Source organism: Armigeres subalbatus, chromosome 3 (genome assembly GCF_024139115.2).
Source record: "Armigeres subalbatus isolate Guangzhou_Male chromosome 3, GZ_Asu_2, whole genome shotgun sequence".
Lineage (NCBI taxonomy): Eukaryota > Metazoa > Arthropoda > Insecta > Diptera > Culicidae > Armigeres > Armigeres subalbatus.
In genome coordinates this window covers 301,405,753-301,424,598 of record NC_085141.1, presented here as the reverse complement: position 1 = coordinate 301,424,598, position 18,846 = coordinate 301,405,753, and the positions used below count along the sequence as shown (strand labels likewise).

Here is an 18,846-nt window from a genome sequence, read left to right as displayed (position 1 = left end):
AAAAAGAATCATTATTTAAAAAATAATTCCAATATGGATTCGCTTAATATTCTACATAACGAGCTTTCTACTATTATAGAATGTGTATAAATAATGAAACTTCGAAATATAAGTTTATTTCTTAGTTTTTTAATCTGTTTTTATGTAGTACTTGAGGTGCTCAACTTGACGCACTAATTTTACTATGTTCCTTATTTGACGCAAAGTTGTTCCTAATTTGACGCACTTCAAAACTATGTTAAAACTCAATCAATTAAATGCCTTTTTTTATTATTATATAAAGACAGTGTAATAGAACTTGGTACGATATAAAATAACAAGTTAATTAATTATACAAAGAGGCATTTTTTTTGTTCAGTTGTTCTGCAGGTTATATGCTCTGTGGCATGTAAGTGTTTTGTTAGTTTCATGAACCCTGCACATCATTCAAAATGGTTCTCATTTAGGTGTAAGAATCGTGTCAAAATATATATTTACGGGAGGATTAACTTTTACATTTCATTACATAACCAGCCTACCATAGTCTGTTGTATATGTAATAAAAAAAATAACTTTCTTTGGTAATCTGCAATTTTGAATCTATAAACTGAGAAGTTCGTATAGCTTCTGTCTAAACTGAGAAGGATACAGAAAACGCAACTTGTATATGAACGCTTTCAGAACCACATTGAAGCTACCAATCTGCAAGTGTTACGTGACCGGCAGATATATCTCAAAAAATATGAGCTGCCCGTCTTAGACATTTTTTCAATAAACTATTAACATAAACTGAAGCTTATATGAGAAAGGCAGCCATATTTTTGTTTGATTTCATATTCAGGGTTGCACGACTAGTAGCGACAGAGTAACAAATTGAAAATATGTTTATTTGTTTTGGCTTGTTATAATTTCGTACAAAGAAAGTAAATTGAATTATATGATACTAATTTATTATAAAATATTGTTTTCTCGCAAGAATTCTAAAACTAGCATATGAAAACTGCATAATTACCAAATACCGGTAAGAAACGCGTCAAATAAACGCATCAAAATCGAAGGCAGCATAAGGCATACTATCATGGGCTGGACACTCAGTGGAATGATCCAATGTTGACTAATATTTAAAGTAGTTGAGAGTTAGTTAAAACTTAATGAATACATATTGCTTTTCCTATGACTATTATTGAGGTTTATTAGCACTGCCTTGTCTATTCGTATGATAAGATTAATTAGGAACATCACAATGCATTGTGAGCCAAATTTGACGCAGAACATTTTGGGTTGAAAAATGCGTTCGAATGATGCAATGTTCAACGTAAAAGGTAAAGCTTACTAATAATGCTCAGCTGTTTGTAGGTAGGGTAAAAGATTCTCACAAAAGTTATTTTGCGTGAAAAAATGATCATTCGATCCTTAGCATTGTGGCTAAGAAAGAAAAAAATTGACGCATTATGAGTATGACTTCCATATATTTTATTCGGGTATGTTGATTTTTCATCAATAATATGCTTTTTATGCCATATATGCAAAGAAGAAGAGCAAATAAAGCCATCTAGCTTGATTCGTTGATATATTTTTGGCGAAAATAGGTTTTCTGCATCATTTGATTTGAGAGTGCGCCAAGTTTGGACCTGCGTCAAATATGGTGCTTCCACGGTACCTAGTTATGTGACGATGGTGTTTTTTTTTCATCAAAAAAAAATTGTATGCGTATATATATGTTTGCGAGAAAAGATCACAGAGGTGAACCGCAAAATAGCACAGTATTCAGCAGAGGCGAACTACTGCACCTAAAGACCGCAGAGGCGGACACGTCGCAGTACGTGGAATAGCCGCAGAGGCTTGCGCAGAGGCGGTAGGCTCCTGGAAGCGACTGCTTAGCAGTGAATCAGAAAAGACAGAGGTCATATATCGGACAGAGGTCATATATCGGACAGAGGTCATTTGCTGAGAAATCATTGCCAGAGGGCGATCAAAGACAGGTATGGAAAAAAATGATTAATGAAAATGCACAAAACTTATTGAATGTAATGGGATTTTTAGAAAACGCTTCGCGATGGAGAAGTGGGAAATCGCTCAGTTCAAATTCAAATTGTTCCCCCCCAATGCCGTGCGGAGTGAATGGATCAAGTACAAAAGGAATTTTGATTACATAATCGCAGCAACGGGAGAAACGGATTGCACGAGAATAAAACACATAGTTTTAGCGAAAGCCGGGCCGGACCTGCAAGAAGTCTTTGCATCAATTCCCGGAGCAGATGTAGTGGAGGATCTGGAGGAAACAGTCGATCCATTCAGTGTTGCGATATCTAAGCTTGACGAATATTTTTCGCCGAAACAACACGAGACCTTTGAACGCAACATATTTTGGACATTAAAGCCAGAGACGGGAGAATCATTGGGGAAATTCATGCTTAGGTGTCAAGATCAAGCGACTAAGTGCAAATTTGGTGACACTGCAGAAGAGAGCCGTGCAATTAGTGTAGTAGACAAGATAGTTCTATACGCACCGAATGAGCTCAAAGAGCAACTAGGTACTCCAGAAAGAAGTTTTGAGTCTCGACGACGTAACGAAAATGGTAAACTCGTACGAATCCGTAAAGCAGCAAGCGCAATCAATAAGTCTGCCAGGTACAAGCTTCTCTACCGAACCGGACTACGGATCTTCGTCGAATGTCAACAAGATTCAACAGCTATCACGAACCGAATGCACTCGATGTGGTCGGATTGGTCACATGGCGAACGATTTTAAATGCCCAGCACGATCCAGGGAATGTATCAAATGCAAACGTATTGGGCATTTTGCCGCACAATGTCGATCGATCCCGGCAACTAAGCGCAAACAGTTCTCTAAGGCTGAATCGAGATGGCCGAATAAAAGGTTTAAATCGGAGCAAGTAAACAAGATTGACACCGATGGTGCCAAGGAAGAAACTACCTTCTTGTTCAGTATCAGCGACGGAGGCGAAACAATTCAGATCAAGCTTGGAGGAGTTGTATTGCAGGTACTGATAGATTCTGGGTGTAAGAAAAACATTGTCGATGAGCGCTCTTGGAACTACATCAAAGCGAACGGAGCGAAAATATGGAACCAAAGAAAGAATTGTGATGAAATATTTCTACCATACGGGGAAAATGCGAAACCGTTGACTCTTTTGGGAAGGTTCGGTGCGACGGTTTCCATAGCCGACGGAGCGAAAATTTTAGAACTGGTCTCTACATTCTATGTGGTCAAGGGTGGTCAGCAATGTTTATTAGGCCGCATCACAGCCACAGATTTGGGCGTGTTGTTTATCGGGTTGCCGAGCACTCACGGAATCAACGCAATCACTAATACCGGAGCTCATCCGTTCCCTAAAATTAAAGGTATTCAGGTAATGACATGAGTTAAGATTTTTTTTTCTATTCAATAAAATGTTCAAACGTGAGTGGCTTAACTCCGTTTCAGGTAAAAATACCAATCGATGAATCTGTTCCGCCTGTTTGCCAACAACCAAGGCGGCCTCCTATCGCGCTCATGGTAAAAATTGAAGATAAGATAAACTCTCTGCTTGCTAATGATATTAATGAGACAGTTGAAGGCGGCTGTCAGTGGGTCTCTCCGTTGGTAACCGTAGTGAAGGACAATGGGGATCTACGTTTATGCGTGGATATGCGCAGAGCGAATGCAGCAATCATTCGTGAACGACACATTATGCCAACGATAGAAGATTTTCTATCAAGATTTACGTCTTCAAAGTGGTTTAGCCGGCTTCATGTAAAGGAGGCGTTCCATCAAGTGGAATTTGAGGCTGAAAGTCGTTACATAACCACAATCATAACACACATGGGCCTATTTCGCTACAAGCGTTTAATGTATGGTATTGCTTGTGCCCCGGAATTGTTCCAGAGAATCCTCGAACAAATTTTGAGTCCGTTTAGCAAGAAAGTGGTCAATTTTATAGATGACGTTCTTATTTTCGCCAACACTGAGGTGGAGCATGATGAAGTACTCAAAGCAGTGCTGTCGACACTGAATTAATATGGCATACTGCTGAATCAAACCAAGTGTGTATTCAAGGTTCCAGAGCTGGAATTCTTAGGACACGTCCTATCTGCAGATGGTATTCAACCGTCAAATAGTAAAATTGAATCCATTCAAAATTTTCGGACACCAACTACCTCAAAAGAAGTTCGCAGCTTTCTTGGTTTGGTAACGTACGTTGGCCGGTTTTTGCCAGATCTAGCAACAGTTACCGCTCCACTGCGTGAATTGACACACTTGGGGGTTTCATTTACATGGGGCAAAGAGCAGCAGGAATCGTTCGCTAAACTCAAAGAGATGATTGGAAACGTAGAGAATTTAATTTTTTTGACAATAAGTTGAGAACTAGGGTTATCGCCGATGCTTCTCCGGTGGCTCTCGGAGCCGTTCTTATACAGTTCGAAGGTTCTACCGATGTTGACCCCCGTCCGATTGCTTACGCCAGTAAAAGTTTAACGACCACAGAAAAGCGTTATTGTCAGACGGAAAAGGAAGCTCTTGCGCTGGTCTGGGCAGTGGAGAGGTTTTCCGTCTATCTTATTGGACACAGGTTTGAGCTTGAAACGGATCATAAACCACTGGAAGCGATTTTCAAGCCAACAGCTAGGCCATGTTCGAGAATTGAACGATGGGTACTAAGGCTGCAGGCGTTTACATTTGAGGTCAAGTATCGTAAAGGTACAAGCAATATAGCGGATCCACTATCACGATTGGTTGATGAACATTCACCTGAAGAGTTTGACGCTGAGAGTAAATTTATGGTATTAGCAATTATGGAATCAGCAGCAGTTGATATTCACCAACTCCAAAAATTATCTGGCACGGACGTTACGTTAGAGGCGGTGAAACGCAGTCTTCAAACCGGAAACTGGGAAACTCAACTAGTTAAATCTTTCACTCCTTTCAAGAACGAACTAGGACTTATAAGAGACTTAGTTGTCCGCGGGAATAAACTAGTTATACCTGATTGTCTGAAAACACGTATGCTGGAACTTGCCCATGAAGGTCACCCGGGAGAATCGGTGATAAAACGACGACTGCGTGACCGGGTTTGGTGGCCTGGAATGGATCGAGATGCAGAGAAGCAGGTTAAATCGTGCGAAGGTTGTAGATTGGTGAGTCTACCAGCTAGGCCAGAGCCAATGATTCGGCGTGAGATGCCCTCCAAGCCGTGGGTGGAGGTGGCCATAGATTTTCTCGGACCCATGCCATGTGGAACCTACTTGCTTGTTGTTATCGACTATTATAGTCGATACAAGGAAGTGCAAACAATGACAAGAATAACAGCAAAAGAAACTGTAGAAAGACTAGACAGAATATTCAGCCGCCTTGGATATCCACAATCAATTACATTGGACAACGCGAAGCAGTTCGTGGGCATAGAATTGGATGAATACAGCAAAATAGAAGGAATTATTCTCAGGCATTCAACCCCCTATTGGCCGCAAGAGAACGGATTAGTAGAGCGCCAAAACCGGTCCCTGCTGAAACGCCTTCAGATTAGCAACGCACTCGGCAGAAACTGGTGGCAGGATCTTCGCGACTACTTGCTGATGTGCTATACTACGCCTCATTCAATCACCGGTAAAACCCCCACTGAATTTTTATACGGTAGAACGATTCGATCTAAAATACCTGCACTGGAAGACATTGAAAACACACCAGTTGATGAGGATGTACGTGACAGAGACAAGTTACTGAAGGAGAAAGGAAAGCTGGCAGAAGACCTCTGACGTCGTGCTAGAAAATCGTCATTGTCCGAGGGAGATACTGTTCTTATGCAGAACCTTTTGCCAGGAAACAAATTATCAACGACATTCAACCCAAAAGAGTATACTGTTGTTCACCGCTCAGGACCACGTGTAACCATCGAGGATCAAGCTACAGGCAAATCGTATGACCGGAACGTTGCTCATCTCAAAAAGGTGTCTGAGCCTGCAGCACAGACTGTTCCAAGTGAAGGATTCAGCTTTAATGAAGATAACCAGCCGCCGGTGCCTACCAATGACACCGATGACGAATTCTACGGATTTGACCTTGGAACGGATTACAGCGCGGCGTCTAAATCGGATCCATCAAAACGTCAGCGAAGTTCAGTCAAGAAGCCATCTAGATATGCAGATTAGCAACTATAACAATTTCATTGAAGAGGGGAGATGTGGTACCTAGGTGCGGGCCTGAGTATATGAGAAGGATGATTCAAATCGGGGAGATCAGAGGATGTCATGAAGTGAAAAGTGAAATGTGAAATGGGAGTTTGAAATAAAGAATCTTATTAAAAGCAGTTCAATTAATCTCGAATAATAAATCTAAAACTGGAAGTATCACAAAAACATTTTTTTTAACTAGCATTGATTTTCTGTTACAGAATTCCTTTACCATGCCACGAAACTATATGAAACCTGAAAGAAGCCGCATGTACCTATGCTAATTTTCAAAGGAAACTGATGAAGGTAGCGGTAGAAAATAAAAACACAAATTGCCTTGAGAGGCGAGTCGGAACTCCGAATGAAGTCAAGTTTTATTTAACGGATTAAAAGTTTATTAACAGTACGGTGTTCAATGTAGGAATGATCGTGGACATTATTTTTCCTAACAAGTAACTTGTATTGCTATGTAGCTCCCATAACAACGTAACAGCGCTACGGCCAATTGATTATTGCGCCAACACCCCCTCTCAATCGGATAATCCGATACCTTGGCACAGTTTCTTGAGGTGTGTAGTAGCGTCCACTGGTTTGGTAAACAGATCCGCTAACTGGTCCTCGGTTCGCACATACTTCAATACTATTCGATCGTTCGCAATATGATCCCTAATAAAGTGATGCTTGATATCTATATGCTTTGATCGTTTGTTTTCGCAATTGTTTGCCATGTCTATCGCTCCTTGGTAATCCTAGTATATTGCGACTGGATCCGATGGCCGCTTCAGCTGGAGGTCTTCCATCACTCCTGAAAGCCAGATAGTTTTTGAGACAGCAGAACTAAGGGACACGTATTCTGCTTCACTTGAAGATGTGGCAACCGTCACCTGCTTCTTACTCGACCATGACACAGCGTTACCGAATACCGTGAACAAATAACCGCTGACTGACTTCCTGTCTTCTGTATCCGATGCCCAGTCGGCGTCAGCATATCCGACCAACGGTTCAGCTGAGTCATCACGAACGTATTTCAGATGCTTCGCTTTCGTTCCTTTCAAGTATCGTACAACTCGCTTGAGGCACTGCCAATCAGTTATTGTTGGATTTTGTTGGTAACGGCCCAGGAATCCGACGGGATAACACAGATCAGGTCTGGTGCACAGCATTATGTACATGATTGTACCCAGAAGCTCGCGGTACGGTTCCTCGGTTGTTTCACCATCTCGCGAAGCACGCAGGCTCTTATCCATAGGCGTCTTGGTAGGGTTACAATCCACCATATTGTAGCGCACCAACAGTTTTTCGATGTTCGCTTCCTGGCAAAGGTTCATTGAATTTTTCGTCCGGTCGTACTTCCGCTTCATACTCAAGAAACGATCGACTTCTCCCGAGACTTCTCCGCAGTCTGTCATGGAAAACGTTGAACTTAATGCTTTCTTCAGTTTCTCTATCGTTTCCAGCTTTCTCCCAGCTATTAGCAAATCGTCCACATAGAGTATGATGTAGACTTCATCTCCTGGTTGTATACGTACATAGAGGCAGTAATCATGTTGTGATCGCTGGAATTCCAAATTCAATAGACGGTTGTTGAACTTTTTGTTCCAGCACCTTGGAGATTGCTTCACTGCGGCACACTGTATTGGGAGGAGCTGCGACGCCATCCGGAATCTTCTTCTTCTTCTTCTTCGTTGGCATTACATCCCCCACTGGGACATTGCCGCCTCGCAGCTTAGTGTTCATTGAGCACTTCCACAGTTATTAACTGCGAGGTTTCTAAGCCAAGTTACCATTTCTGCATTCGTATATCATGAGGCTAACACGATGATACTTTTATGCCCAGGGAAGTCGAGACAATTTCCAATCCGAAAGTTGTCTAGACCGGCACCGGGAATCGAACCCAGCCACCCTCAGCATGGTCTTGCTTTGTAGCCGTGCATCTTACCGCACGGCTAAGGAGGGCCCATCCGGAATCACCATGTATAATTCTTCTTTCAGCTCTCCATGCAGGAACGCTGTCTTGACGTCCATTTGATGGAAGTGGAATTCTTGCTGAACACTAGCTGCGAGTACAGTCCTGATAGAGGCAAGTCTTGCAACTGGAGCAAACGTTTCCTTGTAGTCAACGCCAGCCTTCTGCAAAAATCCTTTAACGACCAGTCTTGCTTTATACTTCGCTGTATTTCCGGTCGCATCTTCTTTCAGCCGGAACACCCATTTTGTCTTCAGAGGTTTCACTCCCTTGGGACAACTTGAAAATCGCCAGACCTTGTTCTCCTCCATGGAACGTAATTCATCTCGTATGGCTGCCATCCATTTGGTCCGGTCAGATCGTTCGGTTAGCTCATCATATGATTCGGGTACATCTGCGGATATCAATTCACCAGAAACAGCTCTATACCCGATACTTTAATCGTATAACTTACCGGGGAGCCTGCGCTCCCGTCCGCTATGCCTCGACAACAATTCACTGGGAATTTCGTGTCTTTCTGTGGGCGAAGGGAGCGCGTTTTCTGGTTCATCAACATCATTAATTGACTCTTCATTTTGACTGATTTCAGATTAATTTTCGGCTTGATCATCCTGGGGGACTAATTCATCGACGGTGTTCTTGTTTTCGAAGCTTGGCTGGTTGTATTCTCCCTCTTGCCCGAGGGAAAGATGAACAGTCAAAGGCACATCATCTTCCTGCTTCATCTTATCATAGGGGAAGCTTAATTCATCGAACTTGACGTCTCGAGCAATTGTAACTTTTCGAGTCACCGGTATCACACGGTATCCATTGGGAGCATACCCAACCATTATCATCTTTTTACTAGTGGCATCTAACTTACGTCTTTTCTGCTTCGGGATCCAAACGAAACTCGTACAGCCGAACACACAAATTTTCTCTAGATCCGGTGTACGATCGAACCACATCTCAGCAGGGGTGACAACAGAAAGCAGCGCGCTTGTTGGACTTCGGTTCATCAAGTAAACGCACGCCAGAGCTGCTTCTGACCACAAACGCTTCGGCGCTTTCGATTGAATGAGCACGGAGAGTCGGTTGAACCTCTCCGCTACACCATTTTGTTGGGGACTATAAGCAACCGTAGCCTCCAGTTGGATCCCTTTTTGCTTGTAGTACTCCATTTGAATTGCAAAACAGTACTCCGTTCCTCCTTCCTCTTATTGATTTTTCATTCATGCCTTTCAGCATACCTTTCCTGGCCAAGATGTCCAATCCATGTTGGCCAATATGCCCGAATCGACGGTGCCACAAGTTTTCAATTCCTACCTCACTATGGTTTGCTTAGACTTGAAACGACAGATCGAGTTCATACAAATTTCCACGGAGGTGTCCAGTAGCCAACAGCTTTCCGTCCTTCTTCAACATTGCTACGTTCTCGGAAAAAAGCACATCTATACCTGCATTTGTCATTTTCTTGACCGACATGAGATTATCACGTATTTCAGGGACGTAGAGCACGTTTTTGATGTTGAACGGTACGCCCTTGTTGCTCATTGCGTTAATTTCACCAATTTGACCTTCCTTTACAACCTTGTTCTCCACAGGATTTGACAAATTTTTCAGACTAGTGAATACGGTCTTGTCGCATACCAAGTGGTCACTGCATCGAAATCGAGCTTGAATACGATGCGTCTTCTTCAGCCAAGAAACTCACGGCACTCTTCTTCGCTGAATTGGCTTCCCGTCTGGCAACGTTAAAAATAGTTGCGATACCGGATCACTTGCAGCCAACGTCGAACCAGCGGTCTTCAATCTTCTTACCAGTCCATCAAATTCCAACAGATGTGTCCTCATATCAGCGCCTTCCTTCAACCTTAAACGAGCCAACTGCTTCCGAATGATTGTTTGGCTTGCCACGGATTTCTTTGCATATGTCGTCTCTAAGCTGTCCCACATATCCTTAGTGGTCGTCTTCTCTCGAACGATTTCGAGACACTCTTCCGATAGACACCCCACCAGCAACACTTTTGCAATCCGGTCTTTCTCCTCGAACATGGCTTTATCTTCTGCTGCTACCGAAGCCACTCCGGTCAAAACATCCGCAACGCCTTTCGCTTCGAGGTATACCTTCACTCGATAGCTCCAGTTTTGGAAATCTGCCCCACACGCAGAGAAATGTTTTTTAAACTCAATGATATTACCGTGGAAGCACCATATTTGACGCAGGTCCAAACTTGGCGCACTCTCAAATCAAATGATGCAGAAAACCTATTTTCGCCAAAAATATATCAACGAATCAAGCTAGATGGCTTTATTTGCTCTTCTTCTTTGCATATATGGCATAAAAAGCATATTATTGATGAAAAATCAACATACCCGAATAAAATATATGGAAGTCATACTCATAATGCGTCAATTTTTTTCTTTCTTAGCCACAATGCAAAGGATCGAATGATCATTTTTTCACGCAAAATAACTTTTGTGAGAATCTTTTACCCCTACCTACAAACAGCTGAGCATTATTAGTAAGCTTTACCTTTTACGTTGAACATTGCAACATTCGAACGCGTTTTTTAACCCAAAATGTTCTGCGTCAAATTTGGCTCACAATGCATTGTGATGTTCCTAATTAATCTTATCATACGAATAGACAAGGCAGTGCTAATAAACCTCAATAATAGTCATAGGAAAAGCAATATGTATTCATTAAGTTTTAACTAACTCTCAACTACTTTAAATATTAGTCAACATTGGATCATTCCACTGAGTGTCCAGCCCATGATAGTATGCCTTATGCTGCCTTCGATTTTGATGCGTTTATTTGACGCGTTTCTTACCGGTATTTGGTAATTATGCAGTTTTCATATGCTAGTTTTAGAATTCTTGCGAGAAAACAATATTTTATAATAAATTAGTATCATATAATTCAATTTACTTTCTTTGTACGAAATTATAACAAGCCAAAACAAATAAACATATTTTCAATTTGTTACTCTGTCGCTACTAGTCGTGCAACCCTGAATATGAAATCAAACAAAAATATGGCTGCCTTTCTCATATAAGCTTCAGTTTATGTTAATAGTTTATTGAAAAAATGTCTAAGACGGGCAGCTCATATTTTTTGAGATATATCTGCCGGTCACGTAACACTTGCAGATTGGTAGCTTCAATGTGGTTCTGAAAGCGTTCATATACAAGTTGCGTTTTCTGTATCCTTCTCAGTTTAGACAGAAGCTATACGAACTTCTCAGTTTATAGATTCAAAATTGCAGATTACCAAAGAAAGTAATTTTTTTTATTACATATACAACAGACTATGGTAGGCTGGTTATGTAATGAAATGTAAAAGTTAATCCTCCCGTAAATATATATTTTGACACGATTCTTACACCTAAATGAGAACCATTTTGAATGATGTGCAGGGTTCATGAAACTAACAAAACACTTACATGCCACAGAGCATATAACCTGCAGAACAACTGAACAAAAAAAATGCCTCTTTGTATAATTAATTAACTTGTTATTTTATATCGTACCAAGATCTATTACACTGTCTTTATATAATAATAAAAAAGGCATTTAATTGATTGAGTTTTAACATAGTTTTGAAGTGCGTCAAATTAGGAACAACTTTGCGTCAAATAAGGAACATAGTAAAATTAGTGCGTCAAGTTGAGCACCTCAAGTATTACATAAAAACAGATTAAAAAACTAAGAAATAAACTTATATTTCGAAGTTTCATTATTTATACACATTCTATAATAGTAGAAAGCTCGTTATGTAGAATATTAAGCGAATCCATATTGGAATTATTTTTTAAATAATGATTCTTTTTAAAATTTTCTTAACTGCGTCAAATATGGTGCCTCCACGGTATGTATAAAAACAACAAAAATAATTATTGTGTCCCGGCTAATAATTTTATTTGTTGAATTCAACAAAAAAAACAGATTTGATTAGACGAAAAATATTGTTGTTTCTACAATGTTCCAAAACAGCACTCAAAATAAAAATTGTTGAATCTTCTTATATATAAAAATGAAATGGTCTGTGTTCGTATCCGCATAACTCAAAAACGGCTGGATGGATTTTTTTCATTTCTTCAGCAGAAACATTCGTTACAGTTTCCGACGGGTTTATATGATATTTCCTCAAGTAAAAATTACGAGTTAGGTTGAGTAAATCGTGAAAAACTAGAATAAAGATTTGTATTAGAATTTCGTATGGGCATTTTCGCCTACTATGCAGGACAACGTCTGCCGGGTCGACTAGTTTACAATATATTTTTTTGTTTGTTCAAAAAATATTTTTAAACCAAAAAGAAAATTTTTTGCTTTCAACAATATTTTTCTTAAATTCAATAAAACTAAAATATTGTAATCAAAAAAAAAATGTTGAATGTTATATTAAATTCTTGTGATTATCAATTATTTTAATTTTTGATTAGGCGTCGTGTGGAAAATAAAACTACAATAATTATATTCGTATTTTTTTCATATATTTACTTTACAAACTAGTTTATAATATATTGTATTATTCATACTGGATTGTAGTAGGAGCAACAATTATAATTTTTGAATTATATATATTTCAGTTTTGATTTTAAAGATAAAATATTTGAGTTTAAAAAATATTTCAATAATTTTATTTTTTAGTTCAAAAAGGTAGATTTTCTCTGCGTGCACTTCCTCGTAATAACGGGATGTTGCAGGTCACGTCTTTCGCGGTGGTGCCCATAACCTCTTGAGAGTCGGAACTCCGAATGAAGTCAGGTTTTATTTAACGGATTAAAAGTTTATTAAGCAAAACGTTCTTAACAGTACGGTGTTCAATGTAGGAATGAGCGTGGAAATTATTTTTCCTAACAAGTTACGTTTTTAAAACAACTATCTAGGGAATGACTGATGGTGCACGCCATTCTCGAACCCAAGATTTTTTTATGTACAGGTTATCCGACTTCGTCAGTAGATGGGAATAACCAGCGCGGGGGGGAAACATAAATTTTCAGTGCAAAACGTAAATAAACGAGCATAAATTCCATACAAAAATCCAAGATGGCTGAGTTGGGGATATTTACAAGTCGGATAACCTGTACATAAAAAAATCTTGCTCGAACCGACATAAAGCACTTTCAAACCGATGACTTAAACATATTAATCAATCCGTTGAAATCGTAAAAAAAAGCAGAATGAGAGGAGGGGGGGAGGGGTCCCTTCAGTAAGGTCCCTGCATTGACAGTGGTGGATGAAAAATCACTTTGATTAAGTTGTTCTAAAACATCCTATGATTGAATTCGATGTAGTGTTGCAAGTCACCCCCGGATTAGGGGTGGCTTGCAGAACCCATCATTTTGATGTTATTTTCATATTTTTATTATTGTTGTATATCTTATTTATTTATTACCAGACTAAGGCCGGAGTGGCCTGTGCAATACATAAAAGTCTTCTCCATTCAGCTCGGTCCATGGCTGCACTTCGCCAACCACGCAGTCTGCAAAGGGTCTGCAAATCGTCCTCCACCTGATCGATCCAACTTGCCCGCTGTGTACCTCGCCTTCTTGTTCCCGTCGGATCGTTGTCGAGAACCATTTTCACCGGATTACTGTCCGACATTCTGGCTACGGGCCTGGCCCAGTCTTCCGCTTTTCGCGGTTTGAACAATGGATGATTCTCCCAACAGCTGATGCAACTCGTGGTTCATTCGCCGCCTCCACGATCCGTCCGCCATCTGCACCGCACCATAGATGGTACGCAGTACTTTCCTTTCGAAAACTCCCAGTGCGCGTTGGTCCTCCACGAGCATCGTCCAGGTCTCGTGTCCGTAGAGAACTACTGGTCTAATAAGCGTTTTGTAGATAGTCAGTTTGGTACGGCGGCGAACTCTATTCGATCGGAGTCCAAAGTACGTACGTTTTCCTACCATGATGCGTCTACGAATTTCATTGCTGGTATCGTTATCGGAAGTCACCAGTGAGCCCAAGTACACGAATTCTCGTGGTGGGTGGCTTACGTTTTCCTCTCTTGAGCCTCTTCCTATCTTCGACGTGTTGTTGACTAGTCCAATCCGTTTAGCTTCGCTTTTCAGTCTGATGTAGGCTTTCTCCATCCTCTCAAAGTTACGTGCCATAATCGACGTGGGACACACAACACCTTCAATCCCCTCCTGCGGCAGGACCTCATCCTCCCAAACCTTGGTAATTACCCAGTGCAGCGCTCTAGCCAGTGCCTCACCAGCGTATTTGAACAGCTCTCCTGGTAGTTGGCCAACTCCAGGGGCTTTGTTGTGTTTCGGCCCACCGATCTCCTCCTGAATTTCCTGGAGATTCGGTGCCGAAAGTCGTATGTCCTGCGCGCGTGCTCTTAGGTTCATTACCATACCGTCACCGTTGTCTGCCACATCGCATTCAGCTGCTCTTCGTAGTGCTGCCGCCACCTTTGGATCACCTCACGCTCGTTTGTAAGAAGGTTCCCGTGTATGTCCTTACATATCGGGACTGATTTGCGATTTGGGCGTAACTTATTTTGTATACAAACATTGGAAGGTAAATTCCTGCTAAAGCAAGCATTTTTTGAAAAAAACACCGTATGTATCCGACAGAAGAGGCTTTCCTTTATCAGATAAGGGAATTAGTTTTGGAGTAAAATGCTTGCATTCTACGGAATCGTTAAAGTAAAGTTAGTTTACAAAATAAGTTACGGTTAAATCGCAAATCAGTCCTGATATATTGGGCTGTGGCACGTGGCCCTTGCGCGCGTGAACGGTTTAACTTTTCATAGAACTTTCGTGCGTTATTAGCGCGGTACAGTTGCTCCGTCTTTTCACGGTCTCGATTTTCCTGCTGGTGCTTTTTCCTCCGAAAAATCGAGTTTTGACTTCGTGCGGTGTTGGAGCAATCTCGCCCATGCTGATTCGGGGGCACCGTGCCTAGTGCCGCGGTTGCGGTGCAATGGCGGATCGAATATCTCTCCAGCCTTCTTCAAGAGACGCTGCACCTAGCTGCTCTTCCGTTTGGAGTACCACTTTCAGCTGCTGCGCGTAGTCTTGGGCTAGTCTGCCGTCTGAGCGTTCATGTCGCCGATGACGGTGTTGACGTCCCGCAGTGGGCATCCATCGTATGTGTGCTCAAGCTGTGCATAGAACGCTTCTTTCTCGTCATCGGGTCTCCCTTCGTGTGGGCAGTGCACGTTGATGATGCTTTAGTTGAAGAAACGGCCTTTTATCCTCAGCTTGCACATTCTTGCGTTGATTGGCTGCCACCCAATCACGCGTTGGCACATCTTGCGTAAAACTATGAAGCCGGTTATCAGCTCGGTGGTGCCACAGTTTTGGTAGAAGGTAGCCGCTCGATGACCGCTTTCCACATTTAATGTCCTGTCCAGCAGATTTCCTGCAGCGCTACCACTTCGAAGTTGTGGGGATGTAATTCATCGTAGATTACCTTGTCGCAACCTTGTCAAGCCTTTGGATATAGTGCTTGCTTCTCGAGATGTTCTTGAAAAATTTTATGTTTACATATCTATTATCTCCAGTGTTGGAAAATGTCATTTGCATTCGTTTGTATAATTTTCCCAGAACTTTTTTCAGTAGTTAGCTATCAACTATCAAGTATGGCGAACTTATAGCGCTTAAATGTAGCTACAACTTTGTCTAACAAGACATTGCTGTAAATGTGTAATTTGGGGCGTGGGAGGCAAAATGTCATTCAAATGACATTATGTCAAATGACACGTGACATTTTGGAGAGATTTCACTCTCTAGCCTCAGATGTTATATTTAGAGCAATGTACCCTTGGACAAAAACATAGCACTACTCAAGCGTTATGCGTACATCTAAAATTATGAAATAAATTTGACTTCTGAAGAAAGTTATGAACAAATTAGTCAAATGACATGCAGATGACATTTTACAAGACTGATTATATCCCATGCCAAACTAGAAAATTAGAAAATAAATACTCTGCGATCGATTTTACACGTTTCTATACTCGACTACTTGTACGTAGGAGAATTTTAAGATTTACGCACTTTTTATTTACGTTTTGATACGTATCCCTCACGTTAAACCGACTTCGGTGTAAATTATTCATACATTCTATTCTATTCGTATGTTCGTCGGTTCATTCAATTCAATTAATAAACTTTGTATCCTTTTAATTTAATCCCAACCGCAGATCGCTTCTCATCTGAAAAAATCGGAAAGACTGAAACCTTGCCCCCGCTGTGAAAAACCCAGTCGGGTGGTTCTGAACAAATCATCCATTAGGCTGGCCCTAGCTTCCGGTTCGCTGGATTCATCAATCATCCGAACCGGCCTAGCCGGTGGAAAGTTGGACCGCTCCTATACGTTACCTGATTCACTAATCGGAGGATGTGCCTCGACGTCGAGCATGATCACCGCTGCCGTGCTCGATTGTACCTCAACCGCCATCGATAGCCCCCAGTCACCCAATAATGCGGATCGCATCCGTAGGAATTTATTCTCCACAAGTTTGCTGCCTTCCGCCCAATCCGTGGATGGACAAACTCCGGTGGGCCGAGTTCCACGTAGACGCAACTCTGCAGATGTGTTGGGATCGTCCCTGTTGGAGCGTAAACTTACGACCAAAAACGGTAGGAACAAACCCGCCGATGCGAACCAATGTGATTATGCCGTCTGCAGTGGGAAAAACTGCGGCTTCGTTTTCTGTATCAAGTGTTTGTGTGAGTATCATCCGAATTCGGTGTGCAAGGACTTGGCCCCGAATTCGCCAAGCAAAGAGGACGAACCGGTGCACAATGTGGCTTGTAGTAAGCAAAGCCGCCGCTCTTTACAGCGGCTGCGGAAGTAGTAAGACTGCGTTAAGTAGAGAACACTCAACTAAAAGGTATTTTCTAGTGTTTTTAAGCAGTAACAGTTATTTATTGCTATTTTTAGGATAGGTAAAATACCATGTTCCATTTTTTCCCAGTAACTCTTATTCGTCTATTTTTGTATACATTTTTTAAAGTGTTTTTTAATATGTAGAAATTGAACGAATTTTGATTTTATTTAAGTACGATCATATTTGGTTTCACTATTTAAGGTATATAAGCAAATCAGTAGCTGAAGTGTGAGCACGCTTTAGAAAGTTAATATATAATATCAATGCAATTCCTGATTTACATTCCAACCTTTTCAATCGCCTTTTAAATAGCTCAAGGATCGTTTGACCCAGTGATCATGAATAGACGGTTTCTTGTGATCAACAAATAAAAGACTTATGAGGAGAACAAATTTTAAACTTTTTGTAAAGAGTAGCTATTCCTTATTTTCTATTGAACATATTATTGGCAGAGTAGATCAGTATATGGAATGAGTAAAAATTGATTTCCTAAAAAAACGATATCAGGAATTGTAGCATCATGACAATTTCGGCTATTTTAAGTACATAGTTTTTTTTACCATACAAACATTTGGATACCTCATTGTTCTACGAACTGGTAGTTCGCATGAAAAGGAAACTGAACGTTCAATTATTATTGTGTAGTATGACATCACTGTACAAGCGCCGGTTTTTTAAAAGTTTTTTTTTCTTAAAATAAAACGTTGTTAAAAATCTAGATACACTTCAGCCAAATATTTTCAGATGACAACCCAATTCTAAATTAATAATAATAATAATAATAATAATAATAATAATAAAATAATAGGTGGGAGCTCAGGTGAAATACCCTGGGCGTCCATGAAAAACCACCATTTCGAGTAGGTGGGAGCTGAAGGCCCAATTCCTAAGCACCAATGAAAAACCACCCTCGGGCGAGCACTGGCGCTTGAACCTAGCTATTTAGCACTGTAAAGAATTAAATAACTTTACAGAACCCGTAGCTTCCGGGAATGAAAGCACACCCAAATATGGAGTTACGCTCAAGAACAATACCACCCATGCGATTGCCCGAGGAGGGAGCCCCTACTGGAGCTGGTCCTGGAACGGGGGCAGAGCGAGCGGCCAGCGGCTAGAGGAAGGAGAGGTGCAACAGCGACCCTCTAGTCATCGGGCTCAGCCCGTGCCGACAAGGCAAAACAGAAACGGCAGCAGAAGAAATCACCAAGGCAATGCTGCACCTGCTGATGTTGCTGTGGTTGATCGACGTCAATCACTCACGTTAGCGGGCCGCCGACGGCAACGGATCATGTGGACAAGGGAGATGAATCAGTACGTGATCCGTTGCTACTACGTTTGCACCAGGATGGAGACGGATATGTCCGGCAGACCGGCGATGCTGGAGATGTTCAATGAGAGGTTCCCTCGGTTTGCACCCCAGCTTGACCAGAACAAATTGTACACACGCCAGAGAGCTATTATGTCACATAATATGCTGACTCCAGAAGATGTAGAGTACATCAAGCGGGAAGTGCAGAGGGAATTAGGAGAGGAGGAGGAGGCAAGATCGAGCGATACGTCGAGAAGGAGTTCTGTTGGGTTGGATGCATCAATCGCAAGTAACCGTCGCGATTCGATTGCACCCGCCGCTCCAGGACCAACAGTGGAATTGCAACGACAGCAATTAAAGGACGAACTAGCTAATCATATGGGCACAGCAGTTACACAGTTCCGTGGGACAGACCCCATGTCCCGACACCGGATACCCAAGTTGCAGTACTCCTATCGGTTGACGAGTACAGTAAGCATCCTTAACCAGGATATTTTGCCACAGTACTTGGAAACCGTGGAGAACCTTGAGGAGCTGCAATTTATCGTGTATTCGGCTGCAGTGGCTGTTGTAAGAACGT

General features: G+C 41.5%; 2 protein-coding genes across 2 annotated transcripts in view; both read left to right on the top strand.

The window, feature by feature from the left end:
- The window catches only part of LOC134224991 (uncharacterized), a 31,024-nt gene extending 13,349 nt beyond the window's left edge, over positions 1 to 17,675 (top strand). The window contains exon 3 of the mRNA XM_062704712.1: positions 16,268 to 17,675. Coding sequence (XP_062560696.1) covers positions 16,268 to 16,924 — 657 coding nt within the window. The 3' untranslated portion in view covers positions 16,925 to 17,675. The remainder of the gene's footprint in view (positions 1 to 16,267) is intronic.
- Positions 2,556 to 5,736, top strand: LOC134219703 (uncharacterized protein K02A2.6-like). Its single transcript, XM_062698539.1, has 3 exons — positions 2,556 to 3,353; positions 3,428 to 3,736; positions 4,342 to 5,736. Exons 1-3 carry the CDS (start codon positions 2,556 to 2,558, stop codon positions 5,734 to 5,736), a joined length of 2,502 nt encoding a protein of 833 aa, XP_062554523.1.
- Positions 17,676 to 18,846: the final 1,171 nt, after the last annotated feature.

Bases quoted from the DNA above. Each gene is read 5' to 3' on its own strand.
- LOC134219703 (XM_062698539.1), top strand. From the start codon at position 2,556: ATGGTAAACTCGTACGAATCCGTAAAGCAGCAAGCGCAATCAATAAGT. The intron at 3,354-3,427 runs GTAATGACATGA...ACTCCGTTTCAG, and splicing joins CTAAAATTAAAGGTATTCAG to GTAAAAATACCAATCGATGA. The intron at 3,737-4,341 runs GTAAAGGAGGCG...TTTGACAATAAG, and splicing joins AGTGGTTTAGCCGGCTTCAT to TTGAGAACTAGGGTTATCGC.